Below are 20,202 nucleotides of genomic sequence, written 5' to 3' on the forward strand. Positions count from 1 at the left end.
TTCCGGAAATCGCCACAACTCTTTGTGGCGCATAAGGGGTCAACCTGTTTCCACACAGAGGATTTCCTCCTGGATTACCACCTTCATTAAGGAGGGCTATGCCCTGGCGGGAGTTCCGGCTCCACCCCTCAGGGCGCACTCCCCGAGGGCTGTGGCTGCCTCCACAGCCTTTGTGGTACAGGTCCCGATCCTGCTCATCTGCAGGGCTGCCACGTGGTCCTCGGTCCATGCTACCACTAATCATTATGCGCTGACGCAACAGGCCAGAGAGGATGCCCCCCTGGGCAGGGCGGTTCTTCATTCCGTGGTAACTTCTGCCTCCGACCCTCCTCCTCAGGTTCTGCTTTGGAGTCACCTACATGGAATGCACATGAGCAATCACTGGAAGAAGAAAGAACGGTTACTCACCTCGTAACTGTTGTTCTTCAAGACGTGTTGCTCACGCCCATTCCAAATCCCCGCCCACCGCCCTTTCTCTGGAGTGTTCCAGTAAGAAGGAACTGAGGGGCGGAGGGCCAGCAGGGTACTTATTGGTTGATATGCCGGCGCCACTCCAGGGGGCTCCCTGCTAGCCTGACAAGTACTGCCGAGGGAAAAATCTCCGATGCATGTACACTGCGCACGCACATCTACATGGAATGGACATGAGCAACACATCGAAGAATCACGGTTACAAGGTAAGTAACCATTCTTTCTTCCTCCTACTTGTGACACCCTTTTAGATACTTGAAAACTGCTATCCTGTCCTCTCTGTCTTCTCTTTTCCAAACTAAACAAGCCCAATTCCGTCAGTCTTCCCTCCTAGCTCATGTTCTCTAGACCTTTCATCATTTTTGTTGCTCTTCTCTGGACCTTCTCCAATTTCTCCACATCTTTCTTGAAATGCGGTGCCCAGAACTGGACACAGTACTCCAACTGAGGCCTGATCAGCGCAGAGTAGAGCGGAAGAATGACTTCTCGTGTCTTGCTCACAACACACATGTTAATTCATACAGAGCTAATATTCAGAACTTCAGATACAAAAATGATCCTTGCTTATAAATATAATTATATTCAGCAAATCATAACTTTTCCAGTGAGACTTCACATGACTCATCTTGCATCAATATATTGTACGTATGCTGTCATCATATCCGAATAATATCTCTGGGAAGGCTATGGGGTGCAGCGGGTCAACATCCTCGGCAGATGCAGCTCTGGTCTCAGCTTCCAGTGCAGGGTATTGTTCAGGAGTCACCCACAGGGACATTACCCTTTGTGTAAAGAAGTAATTACTCAAGCTGTGCAGTAGAGATGGTTCTTTGGGGAGGGGGGTCTGCATGGGTGCTCAACAGCCCATGCTCCTCCCCGCTACTTTGGAGTTAAGTGGGGAAGGAACTGAAGGAAGTGCCCATGCATACTAGCTAACCTTGTGATAGGTGAGGCAACAAGTGTGCGCAGAGGAGATGCCTGCTTCTAAAATACTCTGATCAGTGGAGCACCCATAGGGTCACATGACAAAACTGTCATTCCTACACAAGGTGAGTAACTGCCTCTTCTTTCACCTGAGAAATTGTATAAAAAATGACTGAAATACTTGTCACCTCAAAGACATAAGGTGCATTCCTTGCCTCCCTGTGAAAAGTGGGAACTAATGATAATTAAGAAAAATATATAGTACAAAACAACTGTCTCCAACTGCTGAATAACCCAATTTATTGTTACAAGCGTTGCCAAAGATCCATTTCATTGGCGTTGAAATAAAAGCAGTTCTGCAACACTGGTTGTGAGAGTTTCAGAATCACATAATTTGCTGTGGTTAGAGAGCGATCTATGTGCATCTTGCCATGGGAACATGGAATAGCTTATGGCTTGAGCCAAATGACTCGCTTCACATTTTTTAAGCTTGGTGAAGAGAGAAATTGCAACTTTCTTTGCATTGTGCCTCCTAGATGAGCTCTTTCCTAGATATGTCCCTTCCCTCCTGCATTCTCTCCCCATATCCTCAGGAGTTAAAATTTAGATGGTCTGTTAATAAAACTTGACAAATTAGCATTATTTATACTTTCTCCTGCAGTGGTTCCGCAGTGCAGTCATTAAGGAGAATGCCATGCCTGAAGGCCTGATGACTCTGCTCTTCTCTAACATCGACCCAATCTATGAGTTTCACCGAAGTTTTCTGAAAGAGATGGAGCAGAGGCTAGCACTCTGGTAAGAATAATGAGTTTTGTGCTTGAGCTCTTGGGGATTGTCTGCTCTATTCTCAGGCGAAGACTGAAGATCCCTGCATTTCTGAAAGTGTGGAGAAGGAATAAATGAAGAGGTGTTGACAAATATGGAAGGAGAAAAACTACAGCTGTAACACTCTGAAAACACAACAATTTCATGCGTTATTGTACCCACTGTCCCACAGATTTGTACATGTAAATTATATAATAGTGTACCTCATTACTCTTGTTGTGTATAGTTACAAACTCAGCTTGCACAAATATGAGTTTTTGCATCAGAACCTATTGCTGCCTTTTGCAGAATTTTCCCCCCATTTCCTGGCCCTAGGAAAGAGAAGAAACACAAGGACAAAAGGATAATCGTGTTCTTTTGGGTATTTTATTTTGTCAAATTAAAGTATCTCCAGGTGGAAAACAGATGTTTCTTTAAATAAAGCATGCATAAGCAAAGCTATGAATTTCTCATGGGATAGCTTGTATGATTTCACAGATGGGATTACAGAACCACTGACCTTTGTGATATTTTCTTGTAGCCTGAGCCATAACATCCTGGAATCCAGCTAGCCTACAGAGGTCCATTGTGCTATGTTCTGTTTGTGGGATTTAATTGATTGTGATATTTTTACTAACTCTTTATAGTAGCAAACTACTTTTTCTCTGTGTAGACCCTGGATTTCATGACTTGGCTGTTGTGCCTCCACTTGTGAAGCATTCTGTCATAAGCCAAATAATTGCATAAAATTATGGTAACTGAGTCCTGACAGAGGAAGTGAACAAATACAGTCCACAGCAACTGACAAACGTAACTTAAACTTGCCTGATATCCTGTCACGGATTTTACAGACCAACCTCATGAAGTGAATTTCTGTTCTTTTCCTAATGTAGTTTGGTGGGTGCGCTTGTGTGTGTTTGTTCTTTTTTGTGGTCGCTGTTTCCCGTACCCCAAGATTTCAGCTGAACTAGGAAGCATATGGAGATGGATGGAGAAGCAGAACTGTAGTCTTATCTCCTTTTGTTATCCTGAATCATCTTTAGTACATTCCAAAAAGCATGTATCCATGCAAGGGCCCTCATCTGTGTGTGGTTTCTCATTCCGTTGTTTGTGATTATTTCAGGGAAGGACGATCCAATGCTCATGTGAAAGGAGATTATCAACGGATTGGAGACATCATGCTGAGGAACATGTGTATGCTCAAGGTAGAAGTTCTGCATTACCTAGTTCCAGTTTTAGCAATTTCAGACAGCTCAGAGATGTGTAAATTAATTGACTATAATTTGTAACTCACTTAAAAGCAAAATGTAACAGACTATTTGCAGCAATTAACACTACTGCTATTGTATTTTATGCCATCTACATCAAACACCAGATAGAGCTGGCTTCTTAGAAAAATAAGTGGTTGTGTACATGAGAAAATTAAACAGCTGGCCCCAGGTTCTAGGGAAATGCTGCTCAGAACCCACGGTCAGCTGGGGAATCTCCTGCTGACCCGAGGTTCCACTAAAATGCCACTGCTCCAGCTGACTTGGCTCTGCGTGGCATTTCAAAGCTGGGGACTCTTGTACATTTCAAAGCTGGCACGCCCATGTGCAGCCCAGAGTCAGTGGGACTTCCCGATGGCCCCGGGCTGCACGCGGAGTTCTGCATTTCTCCTTTGAAATGTACAAGCGCCCCAGCGGGGGCTCTTGTACATTTCAGAGGAGGAATGCGGAAGTGCCTATCGACTACTCGACTTGCAAATTAACCACAATTTAACATCCTTAGCCTCTACCATGGTAACTAATTTCTACAGAATTTTTTATTCTTTGTCTCAATGGATATCTGGCTTTTTTTTAATTTTCATGGGGGACAGCTGTCTGTCCTGCTGTCTTTAAATTACCTTAATTTTGGGTTCCAGTCCAGGTTCTGGAAGGGAGTGGACTGTAGTGGGCACAAGTCCTTTTGTCAGCCACTTCCCTACCAGTGGCTCCTTGACCCTATCTCCAGCTCACTAAGTTCTAAGTCCTTCTTTTGTGGGCTGCAGTCTGTCCCAAAACCACCCAGCTTGAACTGGTTTTCCATTTGCTTGCAAATTGTGCACATATCCACACTGCCAGGACTAGCCTCCCTTCTCTTGGATTCTTAAATGATTTGTGCACTCCTCATAGATCTTAAACTGTCATTAGTACCCAGCAGCTGCAGTGTGACTTTTTTCTTTTTTTCTTTCCAGATACTCAAAAGTTATGAAATGCCTGAATTAAGGCTGTCTCTACAGCCCTAGCATGCACGTTCTCGCTCTCTCATTAATTATCTGGTCGGGTACTGGGTTCCAGCTCAGGGCACAGGATGGACTTGGCTCTCATACTGAACAGTTGTTCAGTACTGTCTTTCAACCTGGTTGTTTAAAATGTGTCCCCACGCCTTATCTTACCTGCTATGCAAGTCTTGCTCTACAAACAGAATTATTAATTTAATAAATTAAATTAAATTTTAAATTAATGGAGATTGCCTATCTCCTAGAACTGGAAGGGACCTTGAAGGTCATCGAGTCCAGCCCCCTGCCTTCACAGCAGGACCAAGTACCATCCCTGACAAACTTTTGCCCCAAATCCCTAAATGGCCCCTCAAGGATTGAACTCTCAACCTTGGGTTTAGCAGACCAATGCTCAAACCACTGAGCTATCCCTCCCATCTTTGGGTTTTCTCTAGCACTCATCACTGCAGAGTCTGATTGCTCCCAAACAAATGATTTTTTACAGCACCCTGTGAGATGGAGTGTCATCTGTATTTTAGAAATTGAAAACTGAGGCACAGAGAAGTTAATATGAAATATGTCTCTTAATTTTGGAATGTCCCATTTGAAATATTTTGGACCTGATTTGTCAGCATTATTCGCATCAGATATCACTTTATATGTTCAGAGCACTGCTCCCATGGACTTCAGCTGCTGCTGCTGCTTAACACTTCTCCAGCCAGATCCCAGGGTCTCAAGTCAGGTACCCAGAAAATGCAGAACACACCATTAGTGTTTCACCTGTGAATGGTTTGGTTGAAGAGACTTGCCCAGCATCACATAGGAATTCAGTGTCAGAGTCAGGGATAGAATCCAGTTCTCCCAGGAAGCATTCAGATGTGTTAACCACGAGACCCTCCTTTTTCCTCCTGCAATTCCTTCCTTGTCACTGTTTACCGTGTACATTGTGCAACATATGAGGCTGGAGTCCTGCAAATGACAGCCTCCTTGGCTGTACAGTGCCGATGCATCCCCTGATGCACCAAATGAGGCAGGGCTCCTATGGAAACATGCTAGGTGATGAGATAATTATGGTCTTATCCTAATGTCTACACACAAGTCTGTGCAGTTTGCTGCCCCAAGACTCAGAATCTGGGGTTCTGTTTCAGACTTGGGCGGGGCGTGTTCTCCGTCCCTCCCGGTCTCCCTCGAGCTTGACCCCTTCTGCCCCAACCCCTCCAACCTGGCTCCTCACGTCTGGCTGCTCATCATCGTCCCGGTTGTCTTCCCCACCACGTCTCGCTGTCAGAGTCCCAATCTCACTCCCACCCCAGCTTCTCATCTGCTCTCTTTCCACTCTTCCCCACTCAGCCCCTTCTTTCAGGCATGTCTATGAGCTCCCCTGTTGTCTTGTACCAATCCACTCCTTTCCTTCCCTCTAGTCCAGCTCTTGTCCTCTTTGCATTTGAGGCAGGTGGCTTCCTCCTCCACTCTGCCTGGACGTCAGAAATAGCTACACTAGTTTCACCAACATTTTCCAGGGGAAAAAATTGAGTCTAAGGAAGACACCCCCACGGGAAAAATTTCAGCCCGAACAGTTTTAAAGTTTCGCAAAGTTATAAACAGTTGAAAACAGTGTCTTGTAGTGGGACGTGTCGGGCAACCTTAATAGGCAATACTGCCAGCCCCACCTGTAAAAGCTAAATAATGGCACTGTCCAAAGAGCAAAAGCCCACCAGCCATGTGTGACTAGATAGATGTTCAAGGGTTTTAATAGCGCGGTTAGATCTAGGGTATTTCATATGTTTATTTTTACCAACAGTCAGTGCATGTGCAGTTTTTGTTTGTATCATTCATGTTTCAAGTTTGTAAGTAAAACTGAAGATGAGGGACACCAGGATGCTGGTGTTTCTTAATGCCCATTTGTCAAATATAGACTGTGTTCAGAATTTTTCCCATTTCTAGTCATTCCCATCATTCCCATGTCTCGTGATCCAACAGGAGTTTACCGGCTACTTGCAGAAACACGATGAGGTCCTGACAGAACTGGAGAAAGCAACTAAGCGCCTAAAGAAACTGGAAATGGTTTACAGGGAGTTTGAACTGCAGAAGGTTTGCTATCTGCCACTCAACACTTTCCTGCTTAAGCCCATCCAGAGGCTGATGCACTACAAGCTGATCCTGGGGAGACTTTGCAAGCACTACCCAGTAGAACACCGGGACTACTCCGACTGCAGGAGTGAGTGAGCAAGCAGCTGTGGAGATGCTAGTCTGAATTCAGTTCTTTGTCAGTTGGTATCTCTTAGTGAAGCCAGAAATATCGCAGCTCAAAACTAAATGCAAAATTCCTTTCTTTGACTTTGTTGCCACAGCCCGAGCCCCCCGCACAACCCACCCTCTCTTCCTCTGTGTCATGTGGGTGCACAAGCAAGCTTGCCACCTAGAAGCAGTGCTGTTTCTCCTGCAGGCTGAGACGCAGGAGAGTGGTGGTTCTAGTTTTAGGGATGTGATGGTTGCCCACCTAGGCATGGAGATGAGGACTGTATAGGTGCCTAGCTCTCTGAGCTGAGACATGCAAAGTAGTCTGCAGTTTAGACACATCTTCCATTACATTTAATCGCCAAGGTATCTCTGGAAATCTCAGCCCAAAGACGTGTTTTTCTTATGAAGATATGTCTTGTAATCGTTCTGTCTGGGTTTTGCCCTTCAGCTCAGGAGACATTCTTCAGAGCAGTCAGTAGCAAGCAATCCGGCCCATCCTCCCTTGGCAATTGGTCTGCTCTCACTGAAGAGCCCTAGGTCACCCGTCCAGTGTGTGAGTGGGACCAGCACCACCTGGACAGGTTCCTAGCAGTGAGCTCCCTTTGCAGAGACTACCATGAGTTCAGGTGTGTTGGCTCCTTTTGCGCTTTTATTTAGTTTGCCTCTGTGTCAGGGCTGCCATCTCTCTGCATGCTACAGACATGCCACATGGGCACCTTGCGAGCAGCGAGTGGCTCCGTCCAGGGCCGGCTCTAGGCACCAGCAAATCAAGCACGTGGTTGGGGCTGCACATTTCCAGGTCAGCAGCCGCCCTGACAATGCCCGGCCCCGCCCCGCTGATTTTAAAGGGCTGCGGGAGCTCGGCTCTGGCTGCGTGTCACTGGGAGCTGGCTGCGAAGTGCGGTGTGGCCAGGCTCCGCCCCACCCCACCGGCTTCAGTCCTGCCATGGCCCCAGCCCTCTTTGCCTGCGAGAGACTGCTCCCTGCCAGCCGCCTGGCTTGCTGCATCCACCCCGCCCTGCCTGCTTCAGTCCTGCCGCGGCCCCAGCCCCCTTCACCGGCGAGAGACTGCTCCCTGCCGGCCGCCTGGCTCGCTGCATCCACCCCGCCCTGCCTGCTTCAGTCCTGCCGCGGCCCCAGCCCCCTTCACCGGCGAGAGACTGCTCCCTGCCAGCCGCCTGGCTTGCTGCATCCACCCCGCCCTGCCTGCTTCAGTCCTGCCGCGGCCCCAGCCCCCTTCACCGGCGAGAGACTGCTCCCTGCCAGCCGCCTGGCTTGCTGCATCCACCCCGCCCTGCCTGCTTCAGTCCTGCCGCGGCCCCAGCCCCCTTCACCGGCGAGAGACTGCTCCCTGCCGGCCGCCCGGCTTGCTGCATCCACCCCGCCCTGCCTGCTTCAGTCCTGCCGCGGCCCCAGCCCCCTTCACCAGCAAGAGACTGCTCCCTGCCGGCTGCCCAGCTCGCTGTTCCAGCCCCGCCCTGCCGGCTCCAGTCCTGCTGCTGCCGCGGCCCCAGCCCCCTTCACCGGCAAGAGACTGCTCCCTGCCGGCCGCCCGGCTCACTGCTCCTGCCCCGCCGGCTCCAGTCCTGCTGCTGCCGCGGCCCCAGCCCCCTTCGCCAGCAAGAGACTGCTCCCTGCCGGCTGCCCAGCTCGCTGTTCCAGCCCCGCCCTGCCGGCTCCAGTCCTGCTGCTGCGGCCCCAGCCCCCTTCGCCAGCAAGAGACTGCTCCCTGCCGGCCGCCCGGCTCACTGCTCCTGCCCCGCCGGCTCCCGTCCTGCTGCTGCCGCGGCCCCAGCCCCCTTCGCCGGCAAGAGACTGCTCCCTACTGGCCGCCCGACTCGCTGCTCCTGCCCCCGCCCCTTTGGCTCCGTGCTGCCCCACACCCTGCTCCCCTGCACTCCAGTCCACCTGCTCTCCCTGTTCCCTGCGCCCCTCTGGCTCTGCGCTGCCCATTCCCTGTGCCCCTCTGACTCTGCGCCCCCTCTGCACTCCACAGCCCCTTTTCCCTGTGCCCCCCATTCCCACACTGCCCTTGGCCTCCGATCCCTCTGCCCCTCCCATTCCCTGCACCCCACACCCTGCTCCCCCTGTGGGTTGGGTGTGAGGGGGGCTTGTCCATAGGGAAGTGCTGGACAGGGCAGGGATAAGGCTGTTGTGACCCAGCAGCGAAAGGGGAGGGGGAGTTTACTTGAAGTGCCTTTGCCTTTATGGAAAAAAAATTAAAATATTTGCTATTTCTAGGGCTAAAATGCCAGGACAAAAGCGAAAACAAACCACCAGAAATACCATTGCAAAGTGCAAATGTGTAAAAGCCAACAAAAAAGGGGGGTGGCCAAAAAATTTTTTGCTTGGGGCAGCAAAAACCCTAGAGCCAGCCCTGGCTCTGTCTGCATCAGCTCCTGCTGGTGGAGCTTCGCCTGGAGCCCTGCTAGCATGGCACCCTTCAGAGCGGTTCATTCTTTGACCACCCGCTGCTGGTGTGATTGGAAGCAACCTCCTCCCAGGCCACTGAGGTCATGTTTCCAGGCAGGGCTCCGCTTTTGGCCACTCTCTCGGAGAAGCTCACTGTCCAGCTGGGGGAACCTTTCCAGAGCCCACAGGAAAGTCAGTCGGGGGCCACATACAAGTGAGAAGGAGAAAGACACTCCCCATGTTCCCCTCGCACAGCAGTACCTACGGGGCCGAGGCTAGGAGATGTTGTGTGCTCCAGCCCTGCAGGTGAGTGGCTGGTGCACCAATGCAGGCTCCCCAGTGCTGAGCCTTGGGGGGTCAGATCCAAGCAAGCCAGGGGCTGCATCCAGCCCTCGGGCCCCCACCCCTGCCCTACTTTGCAGCACCATCTTTGTAGTACCTCTGAGTTGCCCATCAGAAGCAGCTGACTGTTGCGTGGCAGCTTAGCAAAAGGGAGCACAAGCAGGGAAAAAAAACTGGTACAAAGAGCATACAACTCCCCCCTCCCTGTGGCCCACTGTTCATCTCCCTACCCAAGTCAATGGTACCAGGGAGAGCAGACCGCTGAATCCCCCCGGCAGCAGCCCTAGGATATAGTTGAGCAGCTACCAGAATTGTAAGAGGATTCACCACCTTTTCTGCATGTGGATTGTCTTCAGTCCTGCCCCCAAATTCCTGAAGGAAAGGAAGCCATCGATCATCTTGTGAAGCTTGTAGACTTTGATTCTGGTTGACGTGATCATCTGAGACCCAGACCTAATACCACTTTGCTGTAGCTTCTTGTCTCAAAGATCAATGCTTCACCACAGGGCAAAGTTTGGGCCTTTATCCGTTTCCTGTCATACTGCGGTACAATCGTCCCTTTGGTAAAGCAATATCATCTTCAAAAGTACCACTCCAGAATAGGAAATTATATTAACACCTGTTAGTAGCCAAAAGAAAAAGATACGTTTTAATTAATACTGTTCAATTTGGATAGAAAAGTCTTTTATTTTCTGCTGTTTCCCAAAGCTTTTTTTTCTTTTCACTTTAGACAGACTTTATTTATTTTTAACCCTAGTTAGAAGCTGAGCCCTTGCTTCCTACTGTGGTAGAAAAGATGTAATACTCATTCAGAGACTCTTGCTAGTTTACATGTATAAATGTAGCAAAAGAGTAGAAGCCATAGAGTGTCATATTTCCTAACTTTCAAACTATAGTATTGGTTATACAGTAATTACTTTTGGATTTACAAATTATAATTAGCTGGTAATCTCCAGAAACATGCAGTTACTATGAAGTTGCATGATAGTCTCCATGCGATTAAAAATAAATTTGAGTCCTTTTAAACGTGTTACAAAATAACTGATGGTAGATTGATGGCTGTGCTCTTTGGCTTTTTCTGCGTAGCCCTGATCTCTGTTCGGGTTGCTTTTTCTGCAGAGGCACTGAAGGAGATTACAGAGCTGACATCGTGGCTCGAAAACAGCCTGATTCGCTTAGAAAATTTCCAGAAGCTGACAGAGCTACAACATGACTTGATTGGCATTGATAACCTTGTAGCACCTGGCAGAGTAGGTAACTTTCTTTGCCTAATTTCTAAGTCTTAATTGTCTTTGACTACTACTTCCCTTACTCCTCACAGAAGCAGGAGTACTGGATGCCCACGGGGGTGCCCTCTGGGTTCAATATAGCAAGTCTTAACTAGACTTGCTAAATTGAACTCCGGAAGATCAATCACAGCAGTGTCTATTTTCTGTTTAGTGAAGACCTGGCCTTACTCCAGTGCTATTTGCAGCAAGGAACAAGTGAGGGGAAAGGAAGAGACATCAATACTTTGTGCTCTTGGGGAGAAGCAAAGCTTAATGTAATTCTTTCCTTTACCCCCACAGGAATTTATCCGGGAGGGTTGCTTGTACAAACTCACTAAAAAAGGCTTACAGCAGAGGATGTTCTTTCTGGTGAGTGCTTCCTTTGCTGTCTACACATCAAGTCTCCTCAAGACACAGCGACAAACCAAGCTATTTTTCAGGGATTGAATATCCAGTACAGTGATGATAGAGCTCAACACCCTAACCAAAAGTTTCTCATGGTATATGGAGGACAGTGGTAATCCTGTCCATTTTCTGTTTATTTACACCTATTTATTTATTTAAAGTACATTTAGAAACCCATGTTAATACCAAGCTTCATTAGAGAAATAAAACAAACGTTTTTAATGGAAATGGACAAAAAGGTGTAGAGAATGAAACTTTATTTTCATGCTTTTAAAAGATACAATAAGCAATGGTGAACTTAAACCTCTATATGGAAAAGGTACTTGGTAACATCTTTTTAAGTCCTCCTTCCTGTGTCAGTTCTCAGATATGTTGCTGTACACAAGCAAAGGAGTTACAGGTACCAATCAGTTCAAAATTCATGGACATCTCCCTCTTCATGGTATGCTGGTAAGTAAGCTTTTTCCCCAAAGTGCACTACAGCATTGGTTAGATAGATAAATAGGCTGGGCATTGAGACCTCTTGGTGCGTTCTCCTCATGCAATTATGCTGAACTAAAAGTCTCACCTACTGGTCAGGAATGACCTGCTTCACTGATGGGGTTGTCAAAGACCATGGAGATATAGGCAGGACTTTTTCGTGCATTAGTCCACGTGTGAATCCAGTGGACAAAGCATTCATTCTGTTCACCTCACTAACAAAGCAATCTGCATACAAACTCCTCCCTTCTGCATGACTGTTTGAGACTGGTCTGGGAATGCTGATCTATGCTGCTGCTTTTCACAGCTAGCCACATCAGCTCCTCTACCCCCTTCTTCTAATGGAGCTATTCTTTCTCTGTTTGAATTACAGCTAATAGTACTGGATCCACCGGTGAGTAATAAGATGTACCTTGGTTGGAGTTGCTCCTTTGCGACCCCACTGGCTGTGGAATTTAGTCTACAGATGTGGCACTAGAACTAGAACACAGATTCCTGCGTAGAACTAAAATAGACTTGGAGTGCTGTTGAACTAGCTGACTTTCATACATGTTGCACCTCTGCAGTCATGGTGTTGAGTTCCTGTCCAGCATGAGTACATACCATTGCACAATGAGTGATGAGAGAAACCTTTTTTCTTCATGTTAGGTGGAAGAGAGTGAGAATGAATGGTCTGTCCCACATTGCTTCACAATCTATTCAGCTCAGAAGACAATCGTAGTGGCAGCATGGTATGTATTTCTTCTTTCCAGCCGCAAGCAGGAAAGAGCTCTTGGATTAAACAATTGGCAACTGATTGCAGGGGCCAGAGGTGTGCTTCCCGGGTTTGACAATAGATATAAAATATTACTCAGCATTTGAATACCTTTTATTAATGCCATGTTACAGAAAGGACCAGACCATGAGTTCTGCAAGGAACAGCACCAGACGTGACATTGCCAGCGTGTTGTTTCCTGTTGAGCTTGCAATAAAAGCCTTTAACCAGTTGATTTAAAGTAGGGAAAGAGAGTAAGATGCAAGTGATGCAATTTGGAGATCAGCAACCTGTTTTAGAGCCAACCTTCCCCCTTCAAATGTAAAAGAATGAAAGTGAGCAGAGTTGAAGGATGGCATGAAACGAAAACAAAGTTCTGTTCAACTCAGCTCTTCCCTCTTTTGGAGAATGGGGTGCTCTTTGAGGAGTCTCTGCGGGTACTCCACTTCTATTGGGAGATTTGTAGTAGCAGTGCCCAAGTTGGCCTTCCTGCCCAGCAGCTGTCTCATGCCAATTTGTGTGGCTACCTAGCATGCGCAGCCAACTGCTACCCAGTCCTTCGTCTGCTGCCTTAGGCTCGAGTCAGAGAGGCAGCAGCACCCTTCAGCCTCAGAGAGAGTTCACATTCCTTTCCCCTTTTTGCTTTTCCCACACTCCCACCGCAGCCCCCCTTGCTTAGGCCCATCACAGGCACTAACCGCTGCACAGAAGACAGGAAGGCTCCCAGCACTCACAAGGGGAGCATACCTGGCATAGGGCCCAGGAGGCAGTGTTCAGCGGCAGAATCAGCAAAGCCAACATACAGCCTCCCTCAGCCCAGCAAGCTCTGCTTGCAGAAATGAGGGAGGGCAGTGGCACATAATTCTGTCCCTCCTCCCCCCCCCACCTTGCCTCTGCTTGTGGGGGCAGTCCCCCTGCAAGCTGCACCCATGGACACCCCTCCGTCCCCCTTCGCTTTCCATCCCTGCTCTTTCTACAGGGAAGCACAGGAATTCCGAGGGAGGGGTCATTGTCTGCAGGTGTGCAGTCACGCAGAATCTCCTCAGGAGTAATATGTGGGCACTCAACCTTAGAACGTGTTAACATCGTACAGCAGTGGGGTCTGCCAGCTGACTGCCATCTGCTCATTCTCTGGCCTTTGCAGTGCAGACTGTCTAGTGCTTTTAACTGTTATTTTACACTTTGTCTCTTCAACTGCTTGGTAGTCGTAGATTCTAACTTCTCCTTACGCCAGCCTGTGCCTTACATCTGAAGGGCATGCTGCAATATGTTTACCAGAATTACCTGAAATTACATGTGTGGTGAGCCTTGGATTTGATTTTCTCCATTTAAAAGGCCAGATCCCCATCAGAAGGCTTCAGAAGGAATTGCTTAATAAAGTGGTCACCAACTTCAAAAGTCACCACACATAATTGTCTACAGTTAGTTTTTTCTTATGGTTAGTTACCACCAGTGTCTCCGGTTCTGTGTGACACAGGTTAGAAAATGTTGATTTTTTTTTAAAGACTTCTGTTCTAAAAATGTGGACAGATCAGCTCTCTGTGGAGCAGTGTCATGGCTCAGCTCTGGATGGAATTAGGCTCAGGGTAGATCAACGTCACTAAATTCTGATTGCCTGGATGGGCGAATGAGCACTGCAGCCATGCTTGCAACTTTCCTAGCAAGCCTGCGTTGGTGGCAGGAGGAATGGGGAGGAGTGACATTTTCTGTGACTTTACACACATGAAATTGTGACGCTTAAATCCCTGTCAGGACAGTGGCTTCCATTGCTATATGATAAATTCTTAACGAACATATTTGCATGGGGATTTCCTAAATGAAAAGAGGTGGCTCAAAATGCTGGGCTATCAAGGTGGGTCTTGCTTCAGATATCAAACACTGTGTCCCAATCCAAAATCAGAATACTGTATTTAGCCAGCCGTTCTCTGTATTTTGCAGTACCCGTCTGGAGATGGGGAAGTGGATGGAAGACCTAAATGTGGCGATTGAAATGGCCAAAAAATCTAGCAATAAATCTAAAGTGTTTTTGGAAAGCTCCATGTATAATCGCTCTAACAGTAAGTAACGTTATGTTTTGTGTGTTCCATAAACCCCTTAACTAGCGCTTATTTTGGGGAACATTCCCGTTTAACCATCCCGTGCTTTTTCCAGTCCATAGAAGCTAGTGTGTTTAGACAAGAAGTTATTTTATGTCCTGACACGCTGTTGTCAGTCTCCAAGAAGCTGCTGTTACAGTGGTCTGTGATGACGCATGTGGCATTTCTTTTTCCAAGTCAGAGCCTTCTCTGGCTGCATTATGGTAAAACATGCTCAGTGTTTTTACACAAGCTTCATTTTTGGTTTCCAGAAGTGAGATCAACACAGTTGTATCGTAAAGGCCAGAATGGCCTGTTGAATGTGACTGTCAGGAGTTGTGTAACAGATTAATGTCTGTCAGTATTGGACAGATCCAAGAGAAAGCTGCAGATCTCCTGTGGAATCCCAGTTTCTGCACTGGCTGTGTATCTCAGTTTTCTTAAACTGCTGCTGAATTCTCCTCCCCCAGGATCCTCTGATGAGGTCTCTCTAGAGCAGGAATCCGAAGATGACATACAGTCTTCTCGTAGCTCCCTGGACAGGCAGAGCCATCACCGTGCCAACACTACCATGCACGTGTGCTGGTACCGCAACACCAGTGTCTCCATGACTGACCACAGTGTGGCCGTCGAGGTATCCCATAGGGCACAGCTCTCACTTCTCAATGTCTGTCTCAGCTCATTCACCACCTGGGCTTCCTCCAGCATGTTTCTGTGGCCATTCGAGAGCGAGCGAACAAGCAAGAGGCGTGTGTGTGTGTGTGTGTGTGTGTGTGTGTGTGTGTGTGTGTGAGAGAGAGAGAGAGAGAGAGAGAGAGAGAGAGAGAGAGAGAGAGAGAGAGAGAGAGAAAAAAAAATATACACGTTGCTACCCCCACCACAGTGTTCTTATTCAAAGGAGTGTTTTGAAGGAGGAAAACATAAAAGAAAACTAGGAGACTTCTAGGACAATTGTTTACGAGTTTCTTGAGCTTCTCCGGAGGGAACTGACTGTGTTTCTGCCGACTGTGTTCTAGTTTATGGCCAACTCTGAGCTATCAAACCTGGAATTTGGGTGGTAATTAGTTACTGAACTTCCTGCATTGCCCTTGGACTTAAAAACTGCTTTACTCTCCAAATTCTCATAAAGTGGATTTATTTCTCCTTTGAGGGGGCCTCTACATATTCCTATTTGTGCACTATACCCTCCCCTGAACCCATCCTGCTGAGCTTTGGGAAGCAGGGAGTGCCATTCCCATTCAGCATTTGTCTGAGTGTTTCTAGCAGTTCATTGAGACTTGTACGTCAGCTAGCGAGCTGGTATCTCAGTGTGCTAGAGCTCACTCTGCCCATCTCTTCAGCATAAAAATCTGCAGGGCTGCCCACACCGAGCACTACGAGTTTTGAGGCTTCCTTTCAGAGGCAGTTCTGTATTCGTGGTTTAGACGGCCCTCCCCTTCCTGGAGGATTGTACTGCTAGCCAGACTCTCACAAGTGGGAATATGTAGTTGTTGCCTTGAAGGCGAAAACATGGTTACTTTAGTAACTGTGGTTCTTTAAGAATGTGTTCTGTGCATAGTTCCACTTTCCTGTGTTCCTCAGAGCTCTATTCTCAAAGCACTCACATTTAGTGGAGGGAAAAGAAGCAGGGAATTCATTTGTTCAGGGTTTACCTAGCATATTAATAAGTTCTTTTGGGGGGAAGTTTTATAAACATTTTACGTGGGAGTGGAGACCACGAGTTTGTCATCTTGCCAGCAGGCAAACTGGATCCTGTTTGAAGGAATCTGGTCTTGCTTCCTTTGGCAAATTTATGAATGTCACCAGATGGTTATTACACTGAAGTGCTGTGAGCGTCACATCACTGACTGAGGGATTGCAGTACGAGTTCTCTCCGCGCCTGTTTGCTTTGCTCTCTATTTCGGATTCTAAGACAATGACTTTTCACATTTCTTTGCCATTTAACAGATGCTTTTCTTACATCACTTTTCTTCTAAAGCTCTAGTTTCTCTCTCTCTCTCTCCCTCTCTCTACTCAGTTTTCTGCTCTCTTGCTGTTTCTCCAGAGCTTCCTTCTCGGTATTTGCTGGGCCAGACTCATCGGCCCAACACAATCACCCATGTTTGCTGGTACCGGAACCAAAGCCTATCCCTACCTGATTACCTATGCATGATACAGGTAAAAAACTCCTCTAAAGTTGAATCCTAAGCAAACAAAACAAAACAAATCCTATTTTATCTGTGATCGTATCCTGCACCTTAAACATCGTGCAAGTGTGAGAATGCCTGATCCATGCAGAATAGAAGTTGTGATGTTTGGTGTGGAAGTCCATTGGTATCTTGTCTGGCCTTCAAAAAATAGCCTCGATATCCTTTCAGGTTATCTCATGCCAGACTAAATTCTGGGCTTTTTTTCTTTTTCATTAGATAGAAAACTAATGCGCTGTCATTTCTTCCTGTAGTTTTAGCCACATCTATTTCTTTTCTCACTGTACCACTGTTCTAGTGCTCATGTTCCAGTATGCCAGTATATTAACTGAATAATGCTCCTTGCAACATGCTGTCCATTCCTGGCTTAGCTTTATGTAACTCTAGCCTACTGCAGAACCCCTGTGTTAATTAAGAATCCTTTTTTGCTTGTTCTTGTGTTTTATTTTGGATCTCACGCAGCATCTCTTGTACTTGCTCTTTCACATAAAGCAAATGCAGTGTCTTGGCGGATGTTGCCTGTTCTTAGCATGTTTCAGGGAGACAAGCTGTGAAGAATGACAATGGTAGGGTCACATTCTACGGAGATGAACATCATGCTCTTCTCAGGGAGGTGATACGGGTACTAAACCTTTGAAATAATACACTTAAACCCATACAGTAATGGAAACCAGTCAAGTCTCAGTCTTAGTGTTAGTCTGTATCTGTAAATGCAAAGAGGAGTCCTGTGACACCTTACAAATTAACAGATTTATTTGGTAAATAATCACATACTCAAGGTCAGCCATTTTCCATGTAGGTGAAAATGCCATGCAGAACCTGTTCTGCATATACAAAAGGAGACCATTTTGTAGAGATGGCAAATTGACCACACAGAAATGTGTTACTGCATTCCATCAGTAACGGGAACATCCTGGAAGCCTCTCAAATCATAGGTACAGGACTATTTGTTAATTGCTCTGCATTATCTAGGAGCAGCCACAATAGGCAACATCCGTCAGTATATGGAATAGTGCCAGTGGATGCACTGGTCTTGTTCTTGGAGAGAGTGATCAGAGATCTCAGGGTTTTCTTTTTCTTCATTGCTAGAATCAGCTTTCAGGGTACCTGCTGAGGAAGTTCAAAAACAGCGATGGCTGGCAAAAGCTCTGGGTCGTCTTCACCAACTTCTGCTTGTTCTTCTACAAAACTCACCAGGTAAGCTCCAGTAGAGGCACTGGTTGTCTGGGCCCTGGGGAGGAGACACTGGACAGAAGACACAAGTACAGCTTTGTACGTCCTCTACCCAAAAGTGCCTCTTCTCTCTGTATTGAATTGACTAACCCCAAAGGCATGTAGCAGAGGCAGCAATTAGTGGAGTCAGGCTATGTATGGCTAAGGGCCTTTCTTTCACAGCTTTACTCAGGATATCCTGGTTTGCAAGTGGCACCTTGGAAGTATGAGGGGTGAGAATCTCTTGAAACAGTGGCTAACAGGTGTCCAATGGATTAATGAACCTTTCACCTATGCCTGTCCTTTTCCTTTGCAGTTAGATGCCAGTCCAATCTTCCCCACTCCTTTTAGAGTTGAGCGCAGCTAACCATTTGAAATAGGCCTCATGAATTGCTGTGACAATGGAGTGGTTAGTGGATGTTTCTATAGTGGACATTGGCAGAGTTACCTGCACTTTTGGCCCTCATTCAAGCAATACACCTCTGTCATTTTCAATGGGCTTCTTGCCTTGAGGACACAGTGTTAGAAAGAAGAAAATCTTGGAATAGTGCTCTGGATTTGAGTGATGAAGTGGTGAAAATGCAGGAGACAGGAAGAGGCAGGGGAATAGAATCACAGAATCCTAGAGCTGGAAGAGACCTCAGGAGTCACTGAGTACGTCAGCTTTTCCCACATCGTCTCTCACTAGGTTACTCCCCCATTCGGTAAGGGTCCCACCCCCTCTCTGATCACCCTCTTTTTGCTAACATGCCTGGAGAAACCTCTCGTTACCCTTCACACCCCGTGCTTAGCTGGAATTCCAGTTGTGCTTTGGCCTCCCTGATTCCAGCCCTGCATGCTCGAGCAATGTATTTACACTCCTCCCTGGTCATTGGTCCAGGTTTCTACGTGTCAGCTTCCTTTTTGTGTTTAAGCTCGTCAGAGATTTCACTGTTAAGCCAATCTGGTCACCTGCCATATTTGTGTTTCTTACTGTGCATCAGGATGGTTCGTTCCTGCACCTTCAATAAGGCTTCTCTAAAATGCAGCCCGCTCTCCTGGACTTCTTTCCACCTCATGTTAGCGTCCCAAGGGACCCTGCCCATCAGTTCCCTGGGGGAGTCAGTCTGCTCTTCTGAAGTCCAGAGTCTGTATTCTGCTGCTCCCCTTTCTTCCTTTGGTCAGGATCCTGAAATCTACCATCTCATGGTCACTGCTGTCCAGGTTGCCACCCACATCTACTTCCCCTGCTTATTCCTCCCTGTTTGTGAGCAGCAGGTCAAGCTGCACATGGCCCCTGGTCGGTTTCCTCAGCACTTGTACCAGGAATTTGTCCCCAATATTCTCCAAAAACGTCCTGTATTGCTGGGTACTGCTCTATTGGGCTCCCAGCAGATGTCAGGGTGATTGAAGTTGACAATGAGAACCAGGGCTTGTGTCAGTTGTCTGAAGAAAGCCTCGTCCACCTCATCCACCTGATCCGGTCTACAGCAGATACCCACTATGACATTACCTGCCTCTAAACATTACTCAAATACACTCAACAGGCTTTTCTCCTATTTTATACTGAGGCTCTAAGCAATCATACTGCTTTCTTACATACAGTGCAACTCCTCCTCCTCTTCTCCCCCGTCCTTCCTGAATAGTTCAGACCCTTCCATAACAGTGCTCCAGTCATGGGAGTCATCCCACCAATTCTCTGTTATTCCCAATCAAATCATAGTTCTTTGTGCCAGAACTTGCAATTCTTCCTACTTGTTTCCCAGGCTTCTTGTGTTTGTGTACAGACACCTTAGATAACTAGCTGATTGCCCTACCTTCTCAGTATGAATCAGAGGTCCTCATCTGTTGTTCCTTCTTCCTTGTGTTTCTTCCCAGCATCCCGCTTCCCCACTTACCTCCGGGCTTAGGTCACCATTCCCTGACAAACCTTGATTAAAGCCCCCTTCACTAGGTTTGCAAGCCTGCCCGTGAAGATGCTCCTTCCTCTCTTGGTTAGGTGGACCCCATCTCTTCCTAACAATCCTTGTGCCCGGAACAGAGTCCCATGGTCAAAGAAACCAAAGCCCTCTCTGCGACACCACCACGCATTTACTTCCTCAATTCGACAATTCCTACCTGGGCCTTTTCCTTCAACAGGGAGGATGGATGAGAACACCACTTGCACTTCAAATTCCTTGATCCTTCTTTCCTGTGCTACATAATCTGCAGTGACCCGCTGGAGGTCATTCTTAGCCGTTTTGTTAGTTCCCACATGGAGAAGTAGGAAGGGGTAGTGAAGGCTTGATCCATCTCAGAAGACTGTCACATCCTGAATTCTAGCTCCAGGCAAGCAGCGCACTTCCCAAGTTCCCCGGTCTGGACGGCAGATGGATGACTCTGTCCTCTTTAGGAGGGAGTCCCTGACCAC

General features: G+C 47.3%; 1 protein-coding gene across 9 annotated transcripts in view; it reads left to right on the forward strand.

Annotated features, from left to right (window-relative positions):
* The window catches only part of FARP2 (FERM, ARH/RhoGEF and pleckstrin domain protein 2), a 127,351-nt gene that overhangs the window by 100,940 nt on the left and 6,209 nt on the right, over window positions 1–20,202 (forward strand). For 5 of the 9 annotated variants that reach the window (XM_006110623.4, XM_075937164.1, XM_075937158.1 and 2 more), the window contains 11 exons: window positions 2,057–2,190; window positions 3,323–3,404; window positions 6,419–6,656; window positions 10,553–10,683; window positions 11,002–11,070; window positions 11,467–11,556; window positions 11,960–11,980; window positions 12,235–12,317; window positions 14,279–14,397; window positions 14,886–15,049; window positions 17,691–17,798. In XM_006110623.4, the coding sequence (XP_006110685.2) occupies window positions 2,057–2,190; window positions 3,323–3,404; window positions 6,419–6,656; window positions 10,553–10,683; window positions 11,002–11,070; window positions 11,467–11,556; window positions 11,960–11,980; window positions 12,235–12,317; window positions 14,279–14,397; window positions 14,886–15,049; window positions 17,691–17,798 (1,239 nt within the window). Of the gene's footprint in view, window positions 1–2,056; window positions 2,191–3,322; window positions 3,405–6,418; window positions 6,657–7,127; window positions 7,306–10,552; window positions 10,684–11,001; window positions 11,071–11,466; window positions 11,557–11,959; window positions 11,981–12,234; window positions 12,318–14,278; window positions 14,398–14,885; window positions 15,050–16,459; window positions 16,573–17,690; window positions 17,799–20,202 lie in introns of those variants that run through there. The other 4 variants (XM_075937163.1, XM_075937162.1, XM_075937161.1 and 1 more) reach the window with 4 other exon arrangements.

This window comes from Pelodiscus sinensis, chromosome 10 (assembly GCF_049634645.1).
Source record: "Pelodiscus sinensis isolate JC-2024 chromosome 10, ASM4963464v1, whole genome shotgun sequence".
Taxonomy (NCBI): Eukaryota; Metazoa; Chordata; order Testudines; family Trionychidae; genus Pelodiscus; species Pelodiscus sinensis.